This window comes from Uloborus diversus, unplaced genomic scaffold, assembly GCF_026930045.1.
Source record: "Uloborus diversus isolate 005 unplaced genomic scaffold, Udiv.v.3.1 scaffold_12, whole genome shotgun sequence".
Taxonomy (NCBI): Eukaryota; Metazoa; Arthropoda; class Arachnida; order Araneae; family Uloboridae; genus Uloborus; species Uloborus diversus.
Window position 1 is genome coordinate 5,509,689 of NW_026557876.1, and position 25,825 is coordinate 5,535,513.

Consider the following 25,825-nt stretch of genomic DNA (forward strand, 5'->3'; position numbering starts at 1 on the left):
GCACACGTTTGCGTTTGGTGCCTCCAAAATTGTCCTTAAGTTTAGAAATATCTCCTCAATCGCCAGATTTGAACTTAATGGAACATATTTGGAGATATCTGGTAGCTAGATTACGAAAATACACCATTGAAACGAAAAGCGAACTCGAAACAGTAAGACTCGAAGTGCGACTGAACACTTACTCAGAAATTGCACAAAAAAAGAAAGAAAAAAACAATGAAATCTATTCCCAGACGTTTAAAAGCTGTTGTTGATACTGCATGATATTCTACTAAATAATAACTTTGTAAAAAGTTAGATTATTTACTAATTTTTTGACATTTTTTCAAAGTGTACGAAGACTTTTGCGACATAAAATTTCCGGCAATTTTCGGTTTTTGATTTTTTAAAAATTATGTTTTAAAGTTTTATTAAAAATTTTCGTGTAGTTTTGTTGAAAATCTATCGTAAATCTTATAATTAAATACCTATTCCGAAATATTAATTCTAACCAATGGATAAGGGCCTATTTCATTGAAAGTCGTAGGTGTACGAACACTTTTGGGAGCCACTGTATGTCAGAGTTTTTCATTGATTTTATTGGCTGCTGCAAAACCATAACAGGATTTTTATAATATGGTAAAATATTATCCGCAGGCTCTTTTTCTAGTTGAAATGGAAGCTAGGAAGAGAACATTACATAACATAAATATTCAATCACTTATTACTGTTTCGAATACCATGAGGAGTTTATATGGTCACAAGATGACATTTTAATACTGAACTATGAAATCCTGGATATTCAAGACAAAGAAAAAGCACGAATGCTGCACTACAGCTTGAAGTGCAGCTTAGGAGTAATACAAGCATAAGATTAGTAATGACTTCTTGAAAATTGTTAGCCCCAAGGACTTGATAAAACCTTAGACATCAAAGATTTTAGTTAAAACAACAACACAAGCATAAAGGACAATTCAAGATATATGTGCTTTAAATTTCAGAACAAAAACTACTTATTGTCAAGCATTAACACTGTGTTTGTTTATGATTGACATTTAAAACCAATTGACAAAAATATGAAAATAATAGGAATTTTTTATTTCTCAATACACTAATTCATCTTACATTTTAAACATATTACTTCTGATCCAAAAAAAAAAAAAAAAACTTCCACACATTCAGTGCCCAAACGTCTGTTAATTCACTCTGACCCAGTGTGATTACTGCGCATGTGACAACATTTACACTAGTGATGTTCCGGATATCCGTATCCGCGGATATCCAAGGAAAAAAAAAGATCTGTATCCGTATCCGTTACTTTTTTGGCGGATCTTGAATGGATCATTTCAGGGTCTTCATTTTGGTTTTTCCCGGCATCCTTCAAAAAAAGTGAGACAAAAGTCTCTATTTACTGTTTGTAAAGGTGTTCCCGGCTCTGTTATTTCGTCAGTCGGAGTAATTTGGGTGGATTGTGTCAGCGCTGCATTTATGCAGAAATAAAATGCGAAAAATTATTTCTAGCCTATTCAGTAGCAGCTTTACATTCTTGCTCCTGTATCCTACATCTACCAAGCAAGATAGAAATAATTTTTTCATTCTATTTAAGCATTAATGCTGCGCTGACCCGTTCCTTCCAAATCTCCATCAATTTTAACGGAGATTTCTTCGAAGAGTAAATCATAGTCTTGATTATATTTTCGCCGTAGAAGACATTTTTTGAAGAAACAGTAACGAGAATATCTTCCGTAATAAATTTTACACTTAAATAGTTGAATTGGGCAAAAACATTTTGAGATCCGTATCCGCGGATCTACTTTTTTAACGATCCGGGCACATCACTAATTTGCACCAACTGTTAGCCAGGACAGACACGCCCACATTACATTCTGCTATGTATGCACACAGGGAAAATATGATTTGATGCACCCCTACACATGATGTTGCAATCAATATTATAAAAACACTAATTTAGTGACTTGAAGTTTCCAAATCAATAATAGCTCATGAAATTTTAGGACAATTTACTACTTTATGTTTTTGTCTGTGAGTGTTCATGTGTTGAAACAGAGCGTGCAGTTCTCAATCTTTTTCAACTGCATCAGTGCAACATCCAAGGTATTTGCTAAAGTTTTCAAATCCATGACTTTCCATGATTTCTGCAAGTAGCTTTCCATGCCTCACGGGATGCAATGTTTTCAGGAGGAAAAAAAAACATTTTTAAAAAGAAATGTCTAAACTTGTGCTTTGTGAAAATTAAATTGCAAGTGCCTCAGAAAATATGTTTCAAAAAATTCAAATTAAAGCAAAAAGTAATGAGCTGAACTACGATTATAACTAAAAAACAATTAACTCAAAATGATTTGATTTTCATATTCTACTACTACAATATTATCATTAGTCAACTTTTTAAGACAATATTCTTTTTTAAAATTATCAAAAATGTAAGATAAACACGGCTGAACATAACTAATGATAATTGTTGCAAGTGGTATTAGCTTGAATCAAATCAGATGCAAAAGGAAAACAAAAAAGAAAGTGTATATGGAAAAATGACCAGGGCACAAGTTAAAATAAAAGAAGGGATAAAAAATATTGGTAATCACAAAATTAATGTTATCCATGCGATAGAATCACTTAGAAAACAAAATCAAGCAAATTTTATAGAAAGTGATGCAATCGGATTTTGAAATACTTAAAATTTTTTACTTTACGCATAACAGAGTTAAAAAAAAAAGCTAAAATGCATAACTTTACGACTGATAAGTAAAACCTAGTTCCTACCAATTTTTAGCATGTCCTAGAATTGAAAATCTGCGACTAATTTTCAGTTTCCATGTTTTTTGAGCATTTGTTGTTGAAAATCATGAACTTTAATGACTTTCAAGGTGTGCAGATACCCTAAACAACTGAAAGGCAACACGATGAGAGGCATTCACTTACTGCAATTGTGGATCCGTTTTTCCCTGCCCCTCCAGTAAATATAGATGTGATATTAGAATAAAATGCAAAAGAAGCTGCCACTATTCCAACAAACACGGGAAGTAATTTTACTTCTATGTACACTGAAGCTATCTAAATGAGAAACAAAAATGTTCACATCAAAGAAAAATCATGCAAACATAAAAAAATAATAAAATAAAATAATAGAAACTAATACAATTTTTATGTTTAACAAATCAAAATCATGCAATGATACACATGCTGTAATAATTATAAATAAAATTACAAAGAGAAAAATAATTCTTCTGAAGATCATTTACTATGTATTGTCAATCAGTCTTTGGCCTTTGGATTGTTGCAGGACCATTCAAAATTTCAAGTGACTTACTTGAATTTCAAAAATAAAGTACAATACATGAAGGGAGATTTTAAAAAATAAATATGAATCAGCTGAAGAAAAAAAAACTAATAACAATAATATTCTCCTTTGATAATAAAGTAGCAGAAATGAACATGCACTTTTATTTAAAAATAAACATACTAAAAATTCATCAAAAAAAATTTAAATGAAAAATCAGTAACTTAAAACACCTTCCTACATACATCATGCATTCTGGTTGATTCTGATCTACAGGTTGTCGGTGCCAAGGGGTGCAGTGGGGCCATAACGTCGGTCTGGTACATCCTAACAACGTGCAATGTTGCTGAGACACAATATTTCAAATTTGGAGCTTGTGCTTTTATTTCAGAAATTCAAAGTAAAATAACTACCCCACATTAGCCGGCATGCCAAAAATAAGTGAGGTGGACCAACATACAGGGAAGATTCTAATTTTCTGGCACGCTGTATAATATGGGTTTTCTTTTGTAGTTTTTTTTTTTTTTTGAGCAATCACGATTGCTTATTGCTTTCATTTGACTGTTTTTGGCGTTCCTATCATTTTATTTTCCCACCAGCACCCTCTGCAGCACCACCGTCGACCGGCTCCTCACGAAGCTGCTCCTCTAGCGAAAGCCGTCTCCAGGTTGTATCCATGTCCTACACACACGCGCATACATACACAACTACACACACACACACATACATACGCCTACCCACACATGCACAAACACATACACACACACAAAAACATACAGACACACATACACACAACTAGAACTACCCACACATTCATGCCCACATACAGACACAAACACATATGCCTAAACACATATACACATACCCCCCCCACACACACATACATTCATACACACAACTACCCACACACTTATGCCAGCACACAGACGCAAACACACATGCCTACACACACATACACATACCCCCTACACACAAACACACATACCCCCACACATAAACACACACGTCTACATACACACACTCGTGATTGCGAAAAACATAATTTGAATTCAAGATGTCAAAATTCAAATTATTTTTTTTCTCTTTACTTTCTACAGTGTTTTTTTCCTCTATCAAGGTCATAAGTTCCTTTTGAGGGGAATAAATGCAGCCTTTTTTTTCAGTTGCCATATCATTCCATATTAAGAATAGCCAAACAGATATTAAATAATAATACACTGTTATTCAACTATGCCTTATTGAAAAAAAATATTTTATTTCCTCAATATAAATTAGATTAGATTTATGTCATAGTGATGAGTTTATCTATTGAATAGCTTAGCTATACTTCTTGTGCATTTTTAAAACATTTCAATTTTGACTTTATTTTGCTTTAATTATTTTTTTTTACAAAATTATATGAGGTCAAATCAAAAAGTCTTTGCGCCTATTTTTTATAGCCAAAATACGGCTATGAATACAAAGCAAACATATATGTTCCTCGCAGTGACAGTTCCTTAAACCGTACCAGCCATATTTGCTTTTTGCTCAGAAGAGCTGAGATGCTATCAGTCATTTTATCAGTCATTAAAGATGATGGTTCTTCTTCAGACTTCCACAGCTTATGAGCAGCGAAGTGTTATTCGTTTTGTACGTAGCAAAGGACCCGTTGCAATTCACAGGGAAACGCACCTACAGTTGAGACCTTGTCCTAGTGATTTTCACTCCAATGAAGAAGTTTCTGGCAGGACAGAAATTCACATGTGACGAAGAAGCCAAGAATGCGTTGTTGACCTAACACTTTGTGTCTACTTCTGGTAAGGAAGGTAAACACCATAAGTTTAGCAGATGCCTTTCTATTTCACATTTCTGTAGCTATCAAGTGAATGAAATGTCAGAACTCAAATTGAAAGGCTAAATCAGTTTATTTATAAATCTAATAATTAACAACTGTAAATAAAATCCAACTTCAGTAAATGGTAAAACAAGTATGAGGGATTTCAACAATACTCAAATCAATCTTCATGTTCCAAAAGAACATCTTTCCAAAAAAATATTTGACACCCTAAAAAGAATTATTCTAAAATGTTTCAAAAAATTTTAAGTCTCTAACTCTCATGGCGAAATCCTAACAGCCATCTCCTGAGTGCAGGACGTTGCTTCAACAGCGAACGATCCTCTCAAAAATACGACTATCGTCAGTCGAAAATGAGAAACGCGAGCAGAAGAGTGACTTCCATCTCATTCCGTCTGCTTATATCCTACCCCGCACACACTGCACGTCACTCTGGATATGTTAACGTAAGAGCCAATCTGGATCTTTCCAGAACATTCGATTTGCCGCGGAGTCATCGGGAAATTACATCACACATCCGTTCGTGCTCTGACGTCACATCCTCCTTCCTGACGAACACATCGTTCAAAGTTGTTCCGATGTTTACACGTTGATTTTCCGATACGCGATTTGTAGGCGAATTGAACCAAGCGTCCTTTAAGGGACAAGATTAACTGCTTTTTCATTATTCAAGAAATACAAGTGAGTAAAAACATTTACACTTAGTTTACACTAAGCTTTTAAAATGAATTGGTGAGAATATTTCTCAAATAGACATTTTGTGGCTATCACGTGATCCCACGATGCATGGTTCCACAGGCAGTCAGAAGAGTTCTGCCACAGGGGGAGCTCTAACTTAGTCCCACAATGGGACAAATGTCTGAACCCGTGTGGTGACTATGTGGAGAAATAGTGTAAGTGACATACTGTTTGACCCTGGATTGTATGTAATTTGGCAATCTGCCAAGTAAATATGATTCCATCTGAATGGATCTAGCAGGGAAGAAGGGAAAATAAAGATGGGATTTTGGTGCACGGGTTTTATAATGTCACCAGTGCCTTATTCATTTATTGCATTCTCAAAAATGAAATAAGGGGAAACAAAAAGTTTCCATGGAAACACCAAAAAGAAAAAAATAAAAAATTAATTTGAATTTTGACATCTTGAATTCAAATTATGTTTTTCGCAATCACGAGTGTGTGTGTGGGGGGGGGGGGATATGTGTGTTTGTGTGTATGGGGTATGTGTGTGTAGGCATGTGTGTTTGTGTCTGTGTGCCGGCATGAAAGTGTGGGTAGTTTTGTGTGTGTAGGTTTTTGTGTGTGTATACGTGTAAGTGTCTGTATGTATGTGTTTGTGTGTGTGTAGTTGTGTATGTATGCGCGTGTGTGTAGGACATGGATGCAACCTGGAGACGGCTTTCGCTATAGGAGCAGCAGCGTGAGGAGCCCGCAATAAGAAATGAAAGCAATAAGCAATCATGATTGCTCAATAAAATATTTTAATTTCGTCCAGGAACGTAAAAGCAAAATGGTAAGCTCAAAACTTTGTTGTAAATAAATAAATCAATTAGTTTTTGCCGTGAGAATATAGATCGAATATACTTTAGATTTAAAAAATGTTGCTGTGAGCAAATTTTCATTTTTACAAAACTAAGGCTAAATAATAGAGAGGCAAAAGTGCACATCTGAAACAAACCATTTAACAACCCAATAAACTAATAGATACGTCCATTTCCGCCTATAAACCGGACATTAGCCTTTCCATGTAATCGATGGTCAAAGAGTAGTTTACTACGTATATTTGTAAATACCTGTAGGTATCTTTTTCTGGCAAATAAAAAATAGGCGCAAAGACTTTTTGATTTGCCCTCGTACATAATCCATTATATTTTTATCATTAATTTACATTTTAACGAAATTAAACTGTTGGTTAATGTTAAAACTGGGTGGCCTCACAGCCTACTGTGCCCATCTCTGTCTTCATGACCAAGGGCTCTGTGTTACAAGGCACATGTTCTGGAAAGGTAATCAGCCAAATGCGGAACCCAACTGTTTAGTTTCCAAGCATTCTTGGTACTCATTTTATCAATCTACTGAAAGGATGAAAGGCTGAGTTTATTAACACTAATAAGATAAGTTTTAGAACTTGTATTATTTTTAAAGTTAAACATACAATTAAAATGTTGAATTAAGTATATTTTTCTAACATGCTAGAAAAGGGTTATTAAAAAACTGGTGAACACCGAGCATGTTGGCTAATGTTGCGTAACATGGTAATATTTTAGGACTATTATATCAACTTAACACATGAGGCCATTTTTTTAAAAAATAGATGCTTTAGGAAAATTAGAATAATTCTCAAACTCCTACAAATCTCTCTCTCTCTCTTTTTTTTAGTTCTGTGCTCAATTTTTTTTTTTTTTTTTGGTTAGTAATATAGGGGAGTGTGTTCCATAATGACACATTGTAAATTTAAAAATAAATACAATTCTGACAGCTACTGCCACCTAGGAAGAGTAAACATAACCAAAATGCTTCCTAGAATTCCTAGTTCCATGCTGTTCTATGCTTTTGTTTTGTAGAAAAAAAAATAGTTACTGTTTGGACACACTGAAAGTTATTTGGATAATTTCTTGCATCTATCATAATCTTGAAAAACTTTAACAATTAAGATAAGTGTTGTAGTTTATGTTGTTATTGACACTTTAATCTTCTATTATTCAGCTACATTATTTTTAAGTCATGGTTTATTTTAATGATATAAAGCAAAAATCTTTACTTTGTTGTTTGGGCCACAATGATACGTCTCATTGTGGCACAAGCAGCAGTAAGCAAGTGTAGAATGCTTATCTACTTCTTGCTTTAGTTTACAAAAAAGAAATTTAACAATAAAAAAATAGGCTTGATTTAAAAATATTTATATTTTAATTAATTATTACAAGTAAACTTTTTATTTTACTACACAGCTTTGTAGAAACAAAACTAGAAACCAGTTAAGTGTTGATAAGGTTACCAAACATGATACTTATTTCAAAGCATTTTAAAATTAACATTTGTTTAAAATAATTATATAAGTTAATTATCAATTAATATTTGGCACTTATTGTTTTATTCTTTTCTTGTTTTTTAAATCCAAATGATTTTTTTTCCTTTTGCTTACTGTAATTAAAATTGTTTTGTATGTAAGAAAAAAAAAAGTTTTAAACATTTAAAGTATGCTTTAAGCAAACATAATATGTTTCTTTGCAACCCTGGGCCTGAGTCAGGGGATAGTCTTTTATTACTCTGGTTGTAAATAAAAAAATGAAATACTTTAATTTTCTTTTACTTTGATTTTCTTTTCTCTGAACCGAATTAAGTTTCTTTAATAAACTAGCTAAAGGTACTTATTTTACAAACTTTAAGTAAAAATAGTGATTATTCAGCTGTCCCATTGTAGCCCTACTTAATGTCTTATAACTATTTTTTCTGACATTAAATGAGCTAAATTTGATGCAATATACTACAATTTGATACCTTTAATATAATGAAGTGTGTTTCTGTGCTTTAGAACTCATCAATATACGAAAAATGAAAAATATGTGTTTTTTGTCTCATTGTGGCACACCCTCCCCTATTTGGAGGTCTAATGATTCACAATTTACAGTTGATTATGCACCTGTAACTTAAAACCATGATAATACTGGTCCTTTAAAAAGTTAAGACCACAAACCATAATATGTCAAGAAATCAATGAAGTTGTGCAATAAAAAAAGACAGGTGTATATTCAAAGTTAGCATACTCACCCTAGTTGCCCAAATGGGTGGTCCAAACAAAGCTGATATCAAGTGAATTAACATAACTGTATACTGAGCTTCTGTTACATCAAACCTTTAATTAATAATCAAAATAATTATTGAAACTAAAAGTAAACAAGCAAGTTTAAACAATTTTAACACGGTAGCAGTAATAATATAGTAATACGTACAGTATTTTATGTTCAATACTAAAAGTAATTGAAAATAAAAGCTCGAACTGAAGCAAAGGAAATAAATATCGAAAACTTGAATTGAAACAAAGTAAATTTCAAAGAAGAGACCGAGGGTACATAATACAGTTGTTTAAATTTATTAAAACGAAAGATGTTACGGGGCTGAAGTTTAGCACTGAAAACAGGACAAGGGGTCATTGTTTTAAGCTATTTAAATCTCAGGCTAACATGGATGTTAGGAAAAATGATTATTTTAGCAGGGTAGTGGAACCTTGGAACAGCTTACTGAAAGAGGTGGTCATGAGCACGGGAGTAGATAGTTTTAAGAGAGCCATTGATCTTCACTGGGGATTGTAAATTGACTAGGACCAGTCTAGCTGGGCCCAGAGCCTGTTGCTGGTCGTCACTTTTGTATTTGTATAATAAATATCGTCATAATGTATAATTCAATTTTTCACCATACAATTTTCAATGTTTGAGATTCAAACATTTTTAACACAAGTTTAAAGTTTATAAAAATATTGATTTGCAATGGAGCTGACGTATGATAGATGATTATGTTAAAATTTACTTCAAATGTGTTGTAATAGGTATTAGCTCCCAAGGAAACTAGATTTGCCATCTGCTGCAGGTTGGTGCACACATCTGTTCCCCCAGAGGCAGTGCAAGTTAGCAAAAGAATTTGAATTGAAGTTCATGGGATGAAAATACATTCCTTCAAAGGAATATATCCCTTTTTTTCATTCTCGCAAAAAAATATTTCATACTGTAGTGCATATGTAACTCTAAAACATCAAAATATTAGGATGTCCACTTTCACCCGTGACTCAGTGGAAATATTTGGTCATTCCCTAATTTAGTTGGCACGTGAATATTGATATTCACCGGCTAATGTCTGCACTTACAGATTTCAGATTTTCATGGTGACATATATATATATATATATACAAACAATATATTTATTTATGATTGCAGAGATGTTTTTATTTAAGGAAATTAATTTACTGAAGAAATGTGGAGAAAATATTTTGTTCAGGATGGTTTTTATCTGCTAGTTTTTTTTACTCAGATAGTGACATTTTTACAGATTAATGAAAGGTAAAGTAACAAAAATACAGTAGCCCCTGGTTATATTGCTCATTCGAATATATCGCTTTTTCTTTTTCTCTCCGGAAATACTTTAAAAAAATCTTGCTTTAAGTTTGAAACCATTTATGAAAATAGATTGGTATTACACTCAGAAAAGGTCTCTTCTTTATTTTGACAATGAACAAAACGAAAATGCTTCTATTCTTTTGAATTCGCTGGAAATGCAGCGGCAATCCCGTTCAGTCAAATGTACACATGACAGAACATTTCAGTTTAAAATGGTTTGTAAACTACTTGACACTTTCTTTTGCATTGATACTAAGGCCACAATGATAAGAGATAGCAGGCATGTGTCATACTAGTCCAAGTAGAAAAAGCCGTTTAGCAAATCAGGATTTGCATCAAAGAATGATCTGAATGGGTGAAAGGGTTTTCTGGAAAAAATCTGATTGCTTTTAGTTTTTACATCCTTTCCAGGACCAGAAAAAATCCTGCATCCATTCTACATCAATTCGAAGGAATTAGAAAGTATATTGGGAATAAAAGGGTATTGGAATGCTCACTCTTATCTTGTGGTAGCTAAAATGATAATCTTAATTCAAAGTTTGATGTTTGTATTTTAGTCTGGTTTAAATTTTAACACGTGTGATAGTACATTTGAGGCTGTGATAAGAAAAGGGATGTAAGTGGCAAAATTAAAAATTTGGAGATAACCAGTACACATGGTAGGTTAACCTCTCCTTGGTCTTGACCAAGAAATAGTACTAGTAGTCTTGGTAGGGGCTGCTGTAGAGCATGATTTAGAAAAAAATTTCAATGAAAGTCTACCTAGGACGTTATCTTTAAGTGCGTTTAACTCAAAAACATCAAAACCATCTGAAAATCATGTCAAAAAGAACAAATGCTAATTTTCTTGTATGTTGGATGAATAACTATTTTTAATTATCTCGGTTAGATCGCCCTTTCGGATATATTGGGCGTTTTCTTTGTCCCCCCCCCCCCAAAAAAAGAGCAATATAACGAGGGCATACTTGCCAACCTTTGAAGAAAAAAAAAATTCCACTAGAAGTATATAGGTAATTCACCAGTGACATATTTCACACCAAAATTATTAAATTATGCCATTAAATAACATGAATACTAAATTTAAACTGAAATAGGGCTCTCTGAGATGTAAGCAAATTGATAGCAGCAAGAAAAATACAAAATACTGCCAAGGGAAAATCAAATAATGAGTGACTTAGCTAAAAATTTCGAACATTCCCCAGTCCCTACCAAAAAGTAACTTAATTTCATAAATTAAAAAACTTAATTACTAAAATCCGTGAAAAAAATTCAATATTTTATTAAAGTAAAACATAAAATAAGTAGGAATAGGGTAGCCAATAATAAAATAACTTCAAACTTTCAAAATAACTGAAATATTTTCAAGATGCGAAAGGATTGAAATCTGCTGCAATTTTTGGCAGAGCACATGCTTCATTGAACATGCAATGTGGAAAGCTTCCAAAAACTTTTTTTACTAAACGAGGTATTAATTGGAAAAATTCTTTTAACTAATACTCTTTAACAAGCCAATTCCTTCAGTACACTTTTTTTTTTTTTTTTTTTTGAAAAAAGAAAATCGGAAGTAGCCGGATTTTTCAAAAAAAATTTGAATTTTTGCAGCACACAAATAAATACGGAGAAAATGGAGTACTTAGCAGCTTCCCTTTTCTGGTGTAAACTATACACAATGCTTAGGGAAAAATGGTGCAGAATGGCCCTTAAATGTAGCTTTATTGTAAGTTAGATCAGAAAACTTATTTTGGCACGCTCTAGCATAATTGTCATAGGACTAATATCAATGAGCAGAAAATTGGTTTCAGTTCGTATTTTTACGCACTATATGGAGTTGTACTTTCCCCAGACATTGGTGGATGATTAGAAATGGATGCCATCTATTGAGAAGAAAGTGAAACTTTCTGATGATTGCTTGAAAAACTGCAAAAACAGAAGAAAATTGTAAAAAACGGGAAATCGGGAGATGGAAGCAAAAAACGGGAATCTCACGTTAAAATCAGTCGAGTTCGCAAGTATGCAATGGGTTACAGTACTTGGTATCTTTACTAATAATAAAGCTGAAAGTCTCTCTGTCTGGATGTTTGGAGGATGTCTGGATCTCTGTGACACGCATAGTGCCTAGACCGTTTGGCCGATTTTCATAAAATTTGGCACAAAGTTAGTTTGTAGCATGGGGGTGTGCACCTAGAAGCGACGTTTCAAAAATTCGATGTGGTTCTTTCTCTATTCCAATTTCAAGAAAAAAAATATCATAAGATGGACAAGTAAATTACGAAATTATCATAACGTGGAACCGTAACATGGGCACAAGCCAATTGGCGAGATACGAAATTACCATAACGTGTAACCGTAACATGGTTACAAGCCAATCGGCGAGAAAATTCACCATACATTATTTGTAAAGATACAGACGAACCAAAAGACCTTTTAATTTTTCTATTACGGGCAAAGCCGTTCGGGTACCGCTAGTGTATAATATAGTGACAATGAAGTTTGCCTTAAAGGGAGCAGGGCAGAGGGTCCTCCCAAAATATCTGGAGGCAGGGCTGGATTTAGAAGTGTGGAGGCCCCGGGGCAACGAAGGAGTGGAGGTCCCTAATCAGGGTTCGAAAAGATCATCATATTTTCGAAAATATCCGATACTTTGATATATATATATCAGAATATTTTGATATATATGTATATCCGATGTTTTCGACTCGTGAAAGTTAGGATCTATTTTGTAAAAATTTTATCGCGGAGGCCCCGGGGCAGTAGCCCCGCCTGCCCTCCCTTAAATACGGCCCTGTCTGGAAGGAACACTACCATTTGTATTTTAAGTATTTCTGCCTTAGCCCTGGCTTAAGGTTGTAACCTTACTACAAAACTACCATTTGATCTCAGATAGGTCAAGTGGTTATTTTCAAACAATCCTCACCTTCCAAAGCGGAGAGTCCCCGAAACATACGTCTGCCAGTGTGCAACGTAGAAAAGCGTCATGGCGGTGAAGCACTGGAAGAACATCCAATACGGGAAGGTACCCAGCTGCACTGCGATGCACACGCCAAGGGAAACGAACACTACACAAAAGAAGGGGGAAAAAACATTTTCAGATGACACTAGATGGACAAAAAGTTGGGAAATAAGCAAGAAAATCAAATTTTACAAAAGAAAATATGAAGATGACAGCAGCTGTTTCCATAGGGTATGATGCTCCATAAATGCCGTATACTCTCAAACATTTTTTTAGAAATGTAGCTTATAATATCCTCAAGCTTCAAAAATTTTCATAGTTTGACATATGAGGCAGTGAGAAGCAGAGGGATGTAAGTGGACATTTTCATGTTTTGAGTAAAACGTGTTTAAAGATAACATCCTAAGTAGGCTTTCATTGATTTTTTCCTCTAAATCATGCTGTATAGCAGCAACTACCAGAGCTACTAGTACCATCTCTTGCCCCGAGACAGAGGAGAGGTTCCCCTACCATGTGTACTGGTTATCTCCAAATTTTTAATTTTGCCCCTTACATCCCTTTGCTTCTGCCTCAAATTATGTACAGTAGAACCTCTCAATAAGGGACACTCAGGGGACCAGACATTTTGTCCCTTAAATAGAGGTGTCCCTTATTCGGAGGTGGATGAATGGATGCATGCTGTGTACTTAGTATAATATCACAGTAAACATTAACTATTAACACTAAAGATTAAATACTGAAAATGTCTCATTATGTTAAATAAAATTCATAATCATTCAAATTTCAAAGTTTATATTATCTTATTAATTAAAATTTAATAAAATTTTGTAATGGCAAAGTTTTGTAGCATACAGAAATAATTTTGAAGTAATTCATTACATGTATTTGCTTTATGTTACATAATTTACAATGTAATACTATGAATTAAAATAATGTTCAAATTTTATGTTTTATATCCAAAGCTAATTAGTTGCTTTGCATTCTCCGTCGGTCCTGAATCTACTTAAATAAGTTGTTGAGTGGGCAAAACATGCATGTTAATTTTAGCTTTTTTTTTTTTTACAATGGATTACTTATTTCCTTCACATACCTATGTTTAAGTCAAACTTAACTCAAATTATATTTTTGGAGGAAAAGTGAAACTTGAATCCCAGTAAATTCACTATTTCTTATGTGCTAATCAGGGTTGGCTTTTTGCCGGCAGAAACTAGTCGTGCCAGGGGCAGAAACTGGTTATAACCGGTAAAAACCGGCAGAAACTGGCAAAAACTTTAAAATGTCTTTAATAACTCAAGTAATTAGTAAATGATATTTGTTTAAGTAAACTAAAAAATTAAACATCATTTCATCATTTAAAAAAAAATCCCATGCTAGTGCCCTTGATTTAGTTCAGAAAGAGAACTTTCCAATTGCAGAGGCTCGTAGTATTTGAATTAATTTAACAAAGGATAAAAAATCATACAGGGATGCTTAGAAAAGAGGAGTGACATACAGAATTAAACAGGCATTACTGATTGTAATTTGCTCACTTATATGCTTCCTCTAAATTGTTTGTGATTGAAATTATCATGTCATGTGCTTCAAGAAGAAAGTGCCAGAATTTTACCTGCCTAAATTTTGTACTTTTGCAAAACAAATTGGCCCCATTTCTCTCAACTTATTTTTCCAGTCAAATTTTTACCACAACCCCAGTTACTGCATGGTGGACCAGTTATACAATAGATGAAAGTTTCACGAACATTGCTTGCTCTTTGATGCATTGCCTGCTAGCTCTTGTTTTGAGAATAGTCTAAAATTTCTCATTTGTGCGTAGTAAATTGAGAACCTGTTTAGATTTTTGAAACCACCTTTTCTAAGAGGCAATTGCAGGGTGCAAACAATGTAACATTTGATTTTTAATTGTGATAATTTTGTAATAAAATTACAGTACTTTGGTTAACAATTAATTATTTTTTCCATGCATTTTCAGTTGTATACCAAAAATTAATTTTTTATTTTGTGAGTTTTTGCCAGTTTCTGCCGCAAAGTGGCAGAAAGTGGTTTTTGCCATGCCGGTTTTAACCGGTTTCTACCAGTGGTTTTAACCGCCTCGGCAGAAACTTGCCAACCCTGGTGCTAATACATTATTTTTTGCATTTTTTGGATTTGTGACTGTCCCTTAAACAGAGTGTCCCTTAATTAGAGGTAAATACATGGAAGTCTCTATTCAAAGGGACTGGGACCAGAAAAAATGTCCCTTAAATAGAGGTGTCGCTTGATGGAGGTTCTACTGTATATGATTGCAGACACATATTGTGCGTAATGGATTACGAGTATACCCTCAGAAAAAAATTGATGTGAATATCACTAGATAACAGTCAACTATCAAATCCACACCACTTGGGACAAGTTGGCGATTTTAGAATTGAGGTCACATTTTGCAATGTTATACATAATTATTTACAAAGAAACCATTACTTTATCATAAATGTGAGTATAAAATATATTATCCCATAAAACTATTTGTAAAAAAAAAGTTTAGAATGTGTTTTAATTCATAACATTTTATAATTTATAGGCAGTTCTTATTCAACAGATTTATTTGCTATTCGGCAAAGAAATTTGATAAGGTCCAGGAGACTCAGATAATATAGACGATAATTTTCAGAAATTACAGACACTTTTGATACTTGTTTACCCTAGTTTTCTTTCTGCAGCATTTTGGTTCTGCTGATTGTGTGACAATAACTTTAGTTACACATAAAAATGTTTATCTCACAGTGGCACTCCACTTGCATAGAACTTAAAAAATTTTTTTGTTGGGTGCATAGGAGGAGCAATCTCTTTTCTTTTTGCAAAAAATTTTAAAGAAACTTTTTGCGTTTGTAGATAGTATTATATTTTATCCAGGACTGAGAACCAGCAGGGAAAGTGCATTAGTTTGGTGCTCTGGTGAACCATTCCCGTTAGATGATTAAATCTTAATCTGTGTCTTGAAACCTGTTCAAGAAAAATTCCAAACACTCTCCCCCCCCCCCCCCCAGATTTTTATGATTACCCATTCTCACAATGAATGGAAGCTATCTTTTAAATGTAGTAAAAAAAGCAGTGGTTTTCAAATCTTTCACTACGGAGGACCACTTGGTACCCTTCCGAGTCCTTAAGCGGACCACATACGGTGGAAATAATATTTTTACAACAATTATATTAGGTAAAATAATTAGTTTATTTTGAAAATATGCATGAGTAACTTTATTATTTGATCTAAAATTCAAGTATTTTCAACAATTCATTTACATTGCCAAAATTGTTATTATATTACATTTGTTTCAACAGTTCAAAAATCTTAGATATACATTCTTGAATGTATTCACATTTCCCATAAAATTATTTGCTTCAATTTACAAGATTAAAGATGTATGTAAAAAGCTTGGTGTTACAAAACATTGATGCTTTTTTGATATTGATACAATCAATGTTCTAATTTTGAACACCTATGTTCTTCATCGATGGCGCACCACTCTAGTGTACACCATACTTTATAATATGCAAATCCTCTGGTCCTGGTATTATGAAGGTATTCTGCCATGTACCGCCACTTAAGCACACTAATCTACTCACCTCCAACCCTGAAAATCAGGGAGTTGTAATTAACTGTTGGGGGGTCAATAAAATAAGCTTTCTGGTCCTTAAAATAGGCTAACTTTCTGTTTATTCTTAGTTCTGATACTATTTCAGCACAAAAATTAATTTAGGTCAACAGGAGACTAGTGGATAATGCGCTGAACTCGGAATAGGAGGGTTCTGAACAAGGACGGATACAAGGGAGGGGCGATCACCACCTCCTTGAGCTGAGATAGGAACTTTCTTTGCGTATATTTTCGTTATTAAAGTTTTAAAAACGAGACCAACTAATACTCGATAGTTTTACAAGAGAGGGAGCTCTTCCCCAGGACTGAAATCTTTAAAACGTAATCGTAGCCTATCTCTTGGGGATAGAGACCGGAACTTTCTATGGGACTTTTTCCGAAATTGAAGTTTCAAAATCTCAATTTTAGACAAATTTAGCTGTATTAGGGATAGGTTCAAAGGCTCTATTTGGATTTTTTCGAAAAAAACACAGCTGTAGGACACTTTTGATTACATAAGGAAGGGTAAGCTATTGGGTTCACTACACTCTTCGAAAGTTTTTAGAAATTGAAGTTCCAAAGAGTAAAGCGTAAAAACAATCACTCCCTCCTTGAACATTTTCAGGATCCGTCCTTGGTTCTGAATTTGGAGCCAAACACGCCAAATACGGAAATTGTTGGCCTAGCGCCCCTTAAATTACAATTAACAAGTTTCAACTAGTTTATCTCACCACTTATCCCACGATAGTATCAGTCAACTGCCTAATCCTAGCATGGGAGAAATTTTTTAACGATGTTTTTCGACCTTCTAATGAGGATGCCTGAAGACATATCTCGCACGTGCAGTCGCCGATCCATGACATCACAGTCTTTACCATAGACTAATAATAAGAGTAGACCGAGCTTCCCCAGACTTGCTGATGAAAAAAATGGTTCATGGATACATCATGTGACTGGTGGAAGGTTCGGCAAAAACTTTGGCGGCATGGTTGCCAGCTGGCAGGATTATCTATAGTTTGGCACTCGGCATGTATTTTAAGACATAATGTGTTTTCATTATAATTTTTTCCCCAGGTGCAGAGATGATTGAACTGTTTTTCTTTTAGTTATGCATTATTTTGACATTAGTAATTAGTTTTTGATCGCAGTTTTCGGTAACTTTAATTTCATTCGGAGCTACTACATCAACATTGGTGTGAACGTAATGGCGTAAAAGTTTTGCGTTAACGCAAAAATGTACTAATCGGTATCTTAAATTGAAATTGTAGGTAAAAATCTTACCGTTTGCCGATTCTATTTGGGCGCTTGCATCTTTAATTGCTTAGAGAGTTATTAAAATTGAATAAAGAAAATGCACAATACTATCTAAACGAAAAACTCACTATATTAACAAAATATTTACAACTTAGAATAACAAATTTACAAATCAGACTCCATAAAAGATCATTCTTCCGTGCTCCATCCATTCTATTTATTTTATTTCTCGCGGGCATTGATCGTCTGCTACGATCAACGCCCGCTGTTGCTAGGATATCCACCAGTCACATGGTTTGGTTTATGAGCAGCAAAAGGGTTGCCATAGCTCGGTCTACTCCTATTATTAGTCTATGGTCTTTACGTAATCGACAAAGCATCGTAACTGATCGGCACGTGCCCGATGCTCATTGGCCAGGCGCTATGCTGGCGTGTATCAGAAGGGGATTTGGCGTCTGCATGCTAATGAGTTGACTTAGGATATAAGGAAAGGTTTCAAGTAGGAAATTGACTTCTTCAGCGTTTTTCTCTCTGACTAGGTGACTTGAGCGCTCGTTTGCTTTTAAGCAACGATGCGGGTTTATTTTTAATAGATAGTTCTTAATAGTTATAGCTCAGCTCTAGTTCGCGTTCTTTCAAATGTTTTTAATGTTCTTAAACTAACTTTGCTAAATTACCAAATAAATTTGGTTTTATTTTAAGTTGTCTTCAACTATTTTTTACGACTTTTATCATCATGCATTTCTAGTCATATTCAATTTGGTTATCGTATTTGGAGGTATTAGTCTTGAGCATTCTCTTGCTCATTAGAAATGTCCCATCTGTCAATCATAGTGAAGGAGGGAGAAACGAATAAATTACTTTGAAATGGGTAGAGAGGGAAGAAAGGATGTTTTACAAGTTTAGCAACATTTTGGTAGCATGATTTTTTTTTTTAAATTAAGCTTTTCATTCTACTTTTAAGTTCTAAATACTAAAAATATACTTGTAATATTTCGCAAAGGGCGGCTTGCAAAATTTATTAAATTAGAAAATCAAAATTTAGATTTTTTGAAATTTCGTTAAATTTTTCTAGCTGAAAGAAAGATTGTTAAAGCAATCAAATATAACAGAGAAAAATAACACAAGGTGAACTATCAGAAAAAAAGATAACAGTGCAGCAATTTTGAAAATGAAGAATTTATAAAATTCAACCTAATACATTATAATATATTTTATATTCTCATTTTTAAAAAATGAATGTAATACGGCTACAATGCAAAATGTTATTGATATTAATTCAAAATAAAAGCAAGAAATAACAAAAATCATAACTGCAAAAACAAACTCTTTACAAAAATTGAGATCGCAGAAAAGAAACTTTTTTGTACAAAATTATAAAAATCACAATTTTTTCCTCAAAAGAATCTTCATTACAATTCAAGTAAAGTATTTCCTACTATTCAAAACGTTTATTTACAAAAATCGCGCAAAATGTTCTGATTTTTTTTTCAGAAAGTAGTGCTTTGACTCATATGCACACTTTTGATTTTCCCCCAATTTTCCTCCTAAAAATAGGGGGGGGGGTGACGAAAATAAAAGTCAGTATGGTATTCTAGTTCAAACTCTTGGAATTTTAAAGCCTACGACTCTCGACTCCTTTACCCAGGGGAGATAGTGGACTCAAGTAAAATTTTTGGAAGCTTTGAAGAAGCCCCCCCCCCCCTCCTTGCAAAAACTCTTCAAATATGCATACAAAAATCACTGAAACCATCAATAAAAATAATTTTAAAAGATGAGCTTTTTTTTAAAAGAATTTTTCAGTTTTAGAATGTGTTGTCAGTCAACCCAAAATTTTCGGAAACGGCAACCCAAAATTTTCGAAAATTTCAAATTACAAATACCCTTGCCTTTACCACGAAATAAGTCCAATTCCACAGCCCTGTCAGTAACAGTGACAACAGTCAACTCACCTGTGGAGAGGGAATCACAACCATGGTCAAAAAGCTCCCCCAATGGAGAACTGGTCCCAGTTCTTCTCGCCTGCTTCCCATCCAAAGCGTCGAGCGTCTGGTAGATAAAGAGGCCAATTGCGCACAGTACGAATGTCCATCTTGGGGCCTGCATGGAAGATGACAATGTTAAAATCCGTTGAAATCCTTGAAAAAATAAATGAGTGGTCTTGAAGACCAGTAAGCATAAAGACACACTGGTCTACAAATAGAATGACTGAAACTTACACGAAATGCAGTTCCAGCCATGGGCGTACGCAGGATTCCCATTAGGGAGGGCCAGTGGCACAACAAACGGGAGGGGGGGGGGGTTGAAAAACTGGCCAGAGCCATTAGTTTTAACATAAATATAAATTCTAATACAGTAGTTTATGCATACGAAAGGGCTGTTTTTATCAAAAAAAAAAACCCTTCAGAAGGTACGTTTGATCAAAAAATCCTCTTCAAAAAGTATTTTTCATCAGAAAATCCCCCTGCCCCCTGAAAACAGTTGGCTCTCTATTTAGTGACTTTCAAGGGATCAAAATAGATCATCCGGGATCGTGAAAAGTCGTCTTTAAATAGAGAAAGTCATTAGAGAGCCAACTGTATTTTTCATCAAAAAACCCCCTCCAGAAGTCATTTTTGATTAAAATAAATCTCCTCCAGAAGTCATTTTTGATCAAAAAAACCCCTTCAGAAGGTATTTCTAGCTGCGCTAGTGGGGAGGCAAGAAGCATAGGTGCAACAAGATAGTGGTACTCCCTATCCCTAGTACGGACCTCAGAAATTGATTGAAATTGTCCTCCTCCCCACTTAAAAAACTGTTTTATGCCATTTTTGGCCAGATGAGGGCAGAAAATGTAGTTATGTGGCTCTGCTCAGGTCCTCCGCAAGGACTCTCTTTGAGTGGGCCTGGAACAAGTGTCACCGTGGCCATTTGATACCTGAGCTAAGCGATGGGGGGAATATTTGTTTCTTAACTCTTTGGGTCAGCTTTAAGCGTTGTATTGATTACTCATCGCACGTGTTTCGACATTTCAAGTTGTGAAATTTTATTTGAAATAATTTTTTCTCCTGGGTTAAGAATACAGAATTAAGTCCCTTGATATCAGGGTTGGCTTTCTGCCGGCAGAAACTAGTTTTTGCCGTGCCAGTGGCAGAAACTGGTTATAACCGGTTAAAAAGTGGCAAAAACTTAAAATCGTCTTAAAAAACTAAAGTAATTACTAAATGATATTTGTTTAAACTAAAAAAATAAACTTCATTTCAGCATTGTAAAAAATAAAATGTTATGCTAGTGCCCTTGATTTATTTCAGAAAGGGAACAAAAAAAAAAAAAAAAAACACGAAATACAACTACAAAATTGACGACCAGCAACAGGCTCTGGGCCCAGCTAGACTGATCCTAGTCAATTTACAATCCCCAGTGAAGATCAATGGCCCTCTTAAAACTATCTACTCCCTTGCTCATTACCACCTCTTCCGGTAAGCTGTTCCAAGGTTCCACTACCCTGCTATAATAATTTTTCCTAATATCTATGTTGGCCTGAGATTTAAATAGCTTAAAACAATGACCCCTTCTTATGTTTCCAGTGCTAAACTTCAGCCCCGTAACATCTTTCATTTTAATAAATTCAAACAAGTGAATCATGTCCCCTCGGTCTCTTCTTTGCTCAAGACTGTACATTTTTAGCCTTCTAAGCCTGAAATCATAGTCTAAATGAGAAAGTCCATTTATTAGCCTTGTAGCCCACCTTTAATCCTTTCCAATACATTAATATCTTTCTTAGCGATGGAAATTTTCTTCACTCAGAAAATATAAGAACAATGTTGAAAAAAATCTTATTGGGTAAAATTCCTGATTTAGACATACAGGAATGTGAAACATAAAGAAGGTCACAGCAAAAAATTCATATCTGTTTCCATTAACGTATTTTTAAACAATTATTCAAAACTGAAAAGTAGTAATGCTAAATTAAGGAAAGGCAAAAAAAAAAAAAAAAAAGGAAGTTAGAATACATTAGTGCATCTTAGCAGTAATCTTTGAAACAAGCCTATGGTTACGAACCAGGGTTGGCCGGATTGGACCCAATGGGTTTTTTTTTTTGAAAAAACCCATTTAAAAAACCCATTATTTAGCCCACTTTTGGGTTTTTTAATATTTTCTGAGAAGTTTTTAGAAAAAATTGATTAATTTAAATACTTTCATAATTTAAACTTATTTTTTATTTGTTCTTTACCACAGACAATGGACATAAAAAATGAATTTTTAACTTAAATAAAATTTCTTAACTCTTGATGACATCAAAAAAATACTTCAAAGATTTTAAATAAATATATTTAACTTTTTTTTAACTGGTCAATAAATAACTCAAATTATCTTGACTAAGTCCTGTCACGTCTGATTTTCTCAATATCTACAGAGGAAACTACTCTAGCTAAAAGGCTTTCATGTGAATTATTTCCTGCAAACCAACAAGTCACAAATCTCAAATAAACAAGGTATATTTTTTAGAAATTAACAGGTTTCTCAAACTGTCAGACAGAAAAAAGAATAGGATGTACAGTATTTTCATTATCTTATGAAAAAGTTTAATATTCTGTACACAGAAACAGAAAAACAGGCAACATAAAATTTAAAGAAATGTTTTGATTAAGCTGGAATTCAGTAAAAAGGTATTTTAACTACTTGAGGTTCTACAGTAGTTTTGCATAACAAAATGAAATACAATAAAGTAAAATGCAAAAAAAAAAATGTAGTAATTAAAAACGAACAATCGATTTTATCACTCGAGAAGTAACTTTGCCTTAACTGTTGGTAATCATGGAAACTAAAAAAATCTGAAACTTCATCATTCTTGGGTTTTATCGTCTTTTATACTTTTCTTCAGTAAACACTGAATTTTAACTAGTTTTCCAGCTTTTTTAACAGCAAGACTAGTTTTGCGCTTTGTCCATATACTTACGCTACAATATGCTACAAGTACCCTACATTTTCCCTAAAAAAGATTTAAAAAAACACATTTCTTTTAAAAAACCCAGCTTTAGTTGGGTTTTTTTGGGTTTTATTTTAAAAAAAACCAAAAAATCCTGGGTCTATGGGCTTTTTTAAAAAAACCCGGGTTTTTGCCAACACTGTTACGAACACATACATTTTAATTATTCTCAGTTTAGAAGATACAATATAAAGGTCTTACGCATAAAATAGAAAGAAAAGGGAAAAAAAATTTTAAAAAAAGGAAAAGGAAAAAATAACATTATTTACTACGCAAAGTCCAACCACACCTCTTCTTCATGCCTCGTGGTAAACAATGGCTGACGTGGCTCTGGCAGTTTATTTAACTATAGCTATTTTTGTTTCCTCCCTTCACGCAGTAATTTTCTTCTTAGGAATTGTTAAAGCATATTTTTTTTATAAGTAAGTGCTTTTAATTTAACCTCTTGATAGCAATTTTTATTGCAAAAAAGCAGTTTTAACTCTTGATAAATAAATAAATATGCAACAATCAGGATAAAATTATAAATAAGAGTTAATTAAACACAAACGTAAATACAAAAAATTGAAAAACGATACGAAACAGAAGGTAAACATCAACTTCAGTAAAAAGCAACCATCGCTTAGTGGTTTTCGCTTCTACTCTGTTCCAGGCCCACTCAAAGAAAGATTGCGGAAGCCCCGATCTGCTCCAGAAATTTTTTGAAACTGAAGTTCAAAAATTGCAATTTTAAATTATATTTGGTAACATTTGGAAACGACAGAAAGGTCTGAGATTCTCTTTAAGGGAGGAGCAGTTGCCCCCCCCCCCCATTTTTTATTAATAAACAGGCTGCAAATACTATTAATTTTTTTAAAATATTTTTTATACTCCAAATATTCCTGAGTTTGTGGATGCAACCAAATGGATCAGTACTTCTATTTTGTAAAATATAAGTAAAAATTTATTAACTGAAGTCATGGTACATAATTTTTAAAATGCACTTTAAATATTACAATTTTAAAAACTTGATTGTTTTCTTGTTGAAAATGTTGTAAAACTGTGCCCCTTTTTTTACAAAACTGCGTCTTAGTATCAGAATTTGAGGAACAGTACTGCTCCTCAAAATGAGACTTATTTCCTACACTACCAGTTCAACATGAAATATGCTTCTACATAAATTCATGATCATTTTATGACACCTTAATTTTTTTACAAAATCTTCATAATGTAACTGATTAGCTTTAATAGAAAACTTTAATTTTAATGAGAAAAATTTATCTAAATTCATTTAAACAAAACTACTATAAATGCAAAAATTAAATGTCAAAAGTGTAAATAACAGGAAATTTTTTTATTAACCAAGCATTCTCGCAAATTCAAATAATTGTTTGAGAGTAAAAATATTTTTGTGAAACATTAAAATACCAACCAAAAGTAATGCATCAATCACATTAGATTTCTGTACTAACTACTTTATAAATAAATGAGTTTGTGAAAGGTCTAATTAAATCAATTGGAATTTTTTGAAGTGTCCGTCTTAATCGAGTAGAATTTTGTGAAGGGTCTGTAAATAGGCTCAAATTTCCTCCGGCCAGACCTATCTTTCCTCCTTATCCCTTTTCACGGGGATATTTCGATAATTGGGAATCTGGCGCGGTCGTTTCATTTTTGTCGTAAATAATTTCATTTTGGTAACCCTGCTGATTTATAGTAACCCTATGTGAATAGACGTTTTCGATCTCTTTGTTTAGATTTGCAAAGAAAAATACATCTCGTGTAGGCGCTGGAGCCAAAAATTAATGCCAATGAAGAAAGATCGCCACATTCCCAATTATCGAAATATCCCCCTTTTCACTGTTAGCTAACATTATAAAAGTGATGGAGGAAACGAAAGTAAAGTCAACAAAAGTAACTAGAGACTTAACATTGCAAACATCATTGCTCAACTAACCTCTTGCGTTCCATCTGGACTGTAACCAATTAAAATGACAGACGTGAGAATATTAATTAAGAGTCCGGTAATTGTCATTAGATTAGGGGCTAACCATAAGGGCAATTTCAACACCAACCAGTTCCAGAAAGGCTGAACTATGGGATCCAAAAGCGTTCGTCCTGATGAATTATATTTGTGGTCACTCAGTCGTTTCAGTTGAATGGGAGAAAGAATGTCTCGTGTTAAAAACATGGCCAATAATTTTGATTTGGCGTTCTGTCAGGAACTTTCAATTTAGAAATAGGTTGAATTAAAATTTAAAATTTGAGAACAACACTGTAGACACGCTTCCATTTCGACAACATCGTATACAAAATTAAAATACGGAAAGGGTGTTGCCAAACTTAAGTAAAAGTGCATTTAAAATAACAATTAAGGCGAAAATTAATTTGACAACAAAAATGAAAAAAAGGCAGAGTAGAGTCCTCATATGAAATCTAAGACAGCCCTTCTTTGTTTTAAAAAGAAGTAACACAAATTAATAAAAGGGACGTGGTGGCCTGATCAGTAAAGGCATGGAGCACCAAAAAAAGTGGGGGAGGTTAAAAAGAGGTGGGGAACAGGTTTGGTGGACTGTGCCCCTACAGCTGGCGTTTTAACTTCCTTTTTACAAAAAAGGAAGTATTCTATTCGCAAAAAAAATTTTCACCAAAAAATCGACCTTAATTTCCATTTTACTCACCCCCGAATGAATGATGAGTTTTATTTTCGACTCTACCACACGTGGATAAGTGCCTAACGTATGGAATAGACGCGCGAAATATCCATTTTGACAATTCCCGAGTTAATTACAACGAGTTTTCTCGTGACGTCTGTATGTACGTATGTATATGCGTATGTATGTCGCATA

General features: G+C 33.8%; 1 protein-coding gene across 1 annotated transcript in view; it reads right to left on the reverse strand.

Annotated features, from left to right (window-relative positions):
* LOC129232369 (cholinephosphotransferase 1-like) overlaps positions 1-25,266 on the reverse strand; it is a 56,971-nt gene extending 31,705 nt beyond the window's left edge. The window contains exons 1-5 of the mRNA XM_054866520.1: positions 24,934-25,266; positions 19,984-20,131; positions 13,134-13,275; positions 8,880-8,964; positions 2,920-3,051 (exon numbers count right to left, since the gene is read on the reverse strand). Of these exons, the coding sequence (XP_054722495.1) occupies positions 2,920-3,051; positions 8,880-8,964; positions 13,134-13,275; positions 19,984-20,131; positions 24,934-25,167 (741 nt within the window). The 5' untranslated portion in view covers positions 25,168-25,266. The remainder of the gene's footprint in view (positions 1-2,919; positions 3,052-8,879; positions 8,965-13,133; positions 13,276-19,983; positions 20,132-24,933) is intronic.
* Positions 25,267-25,825: the final 559 nt, after the last annotated feature.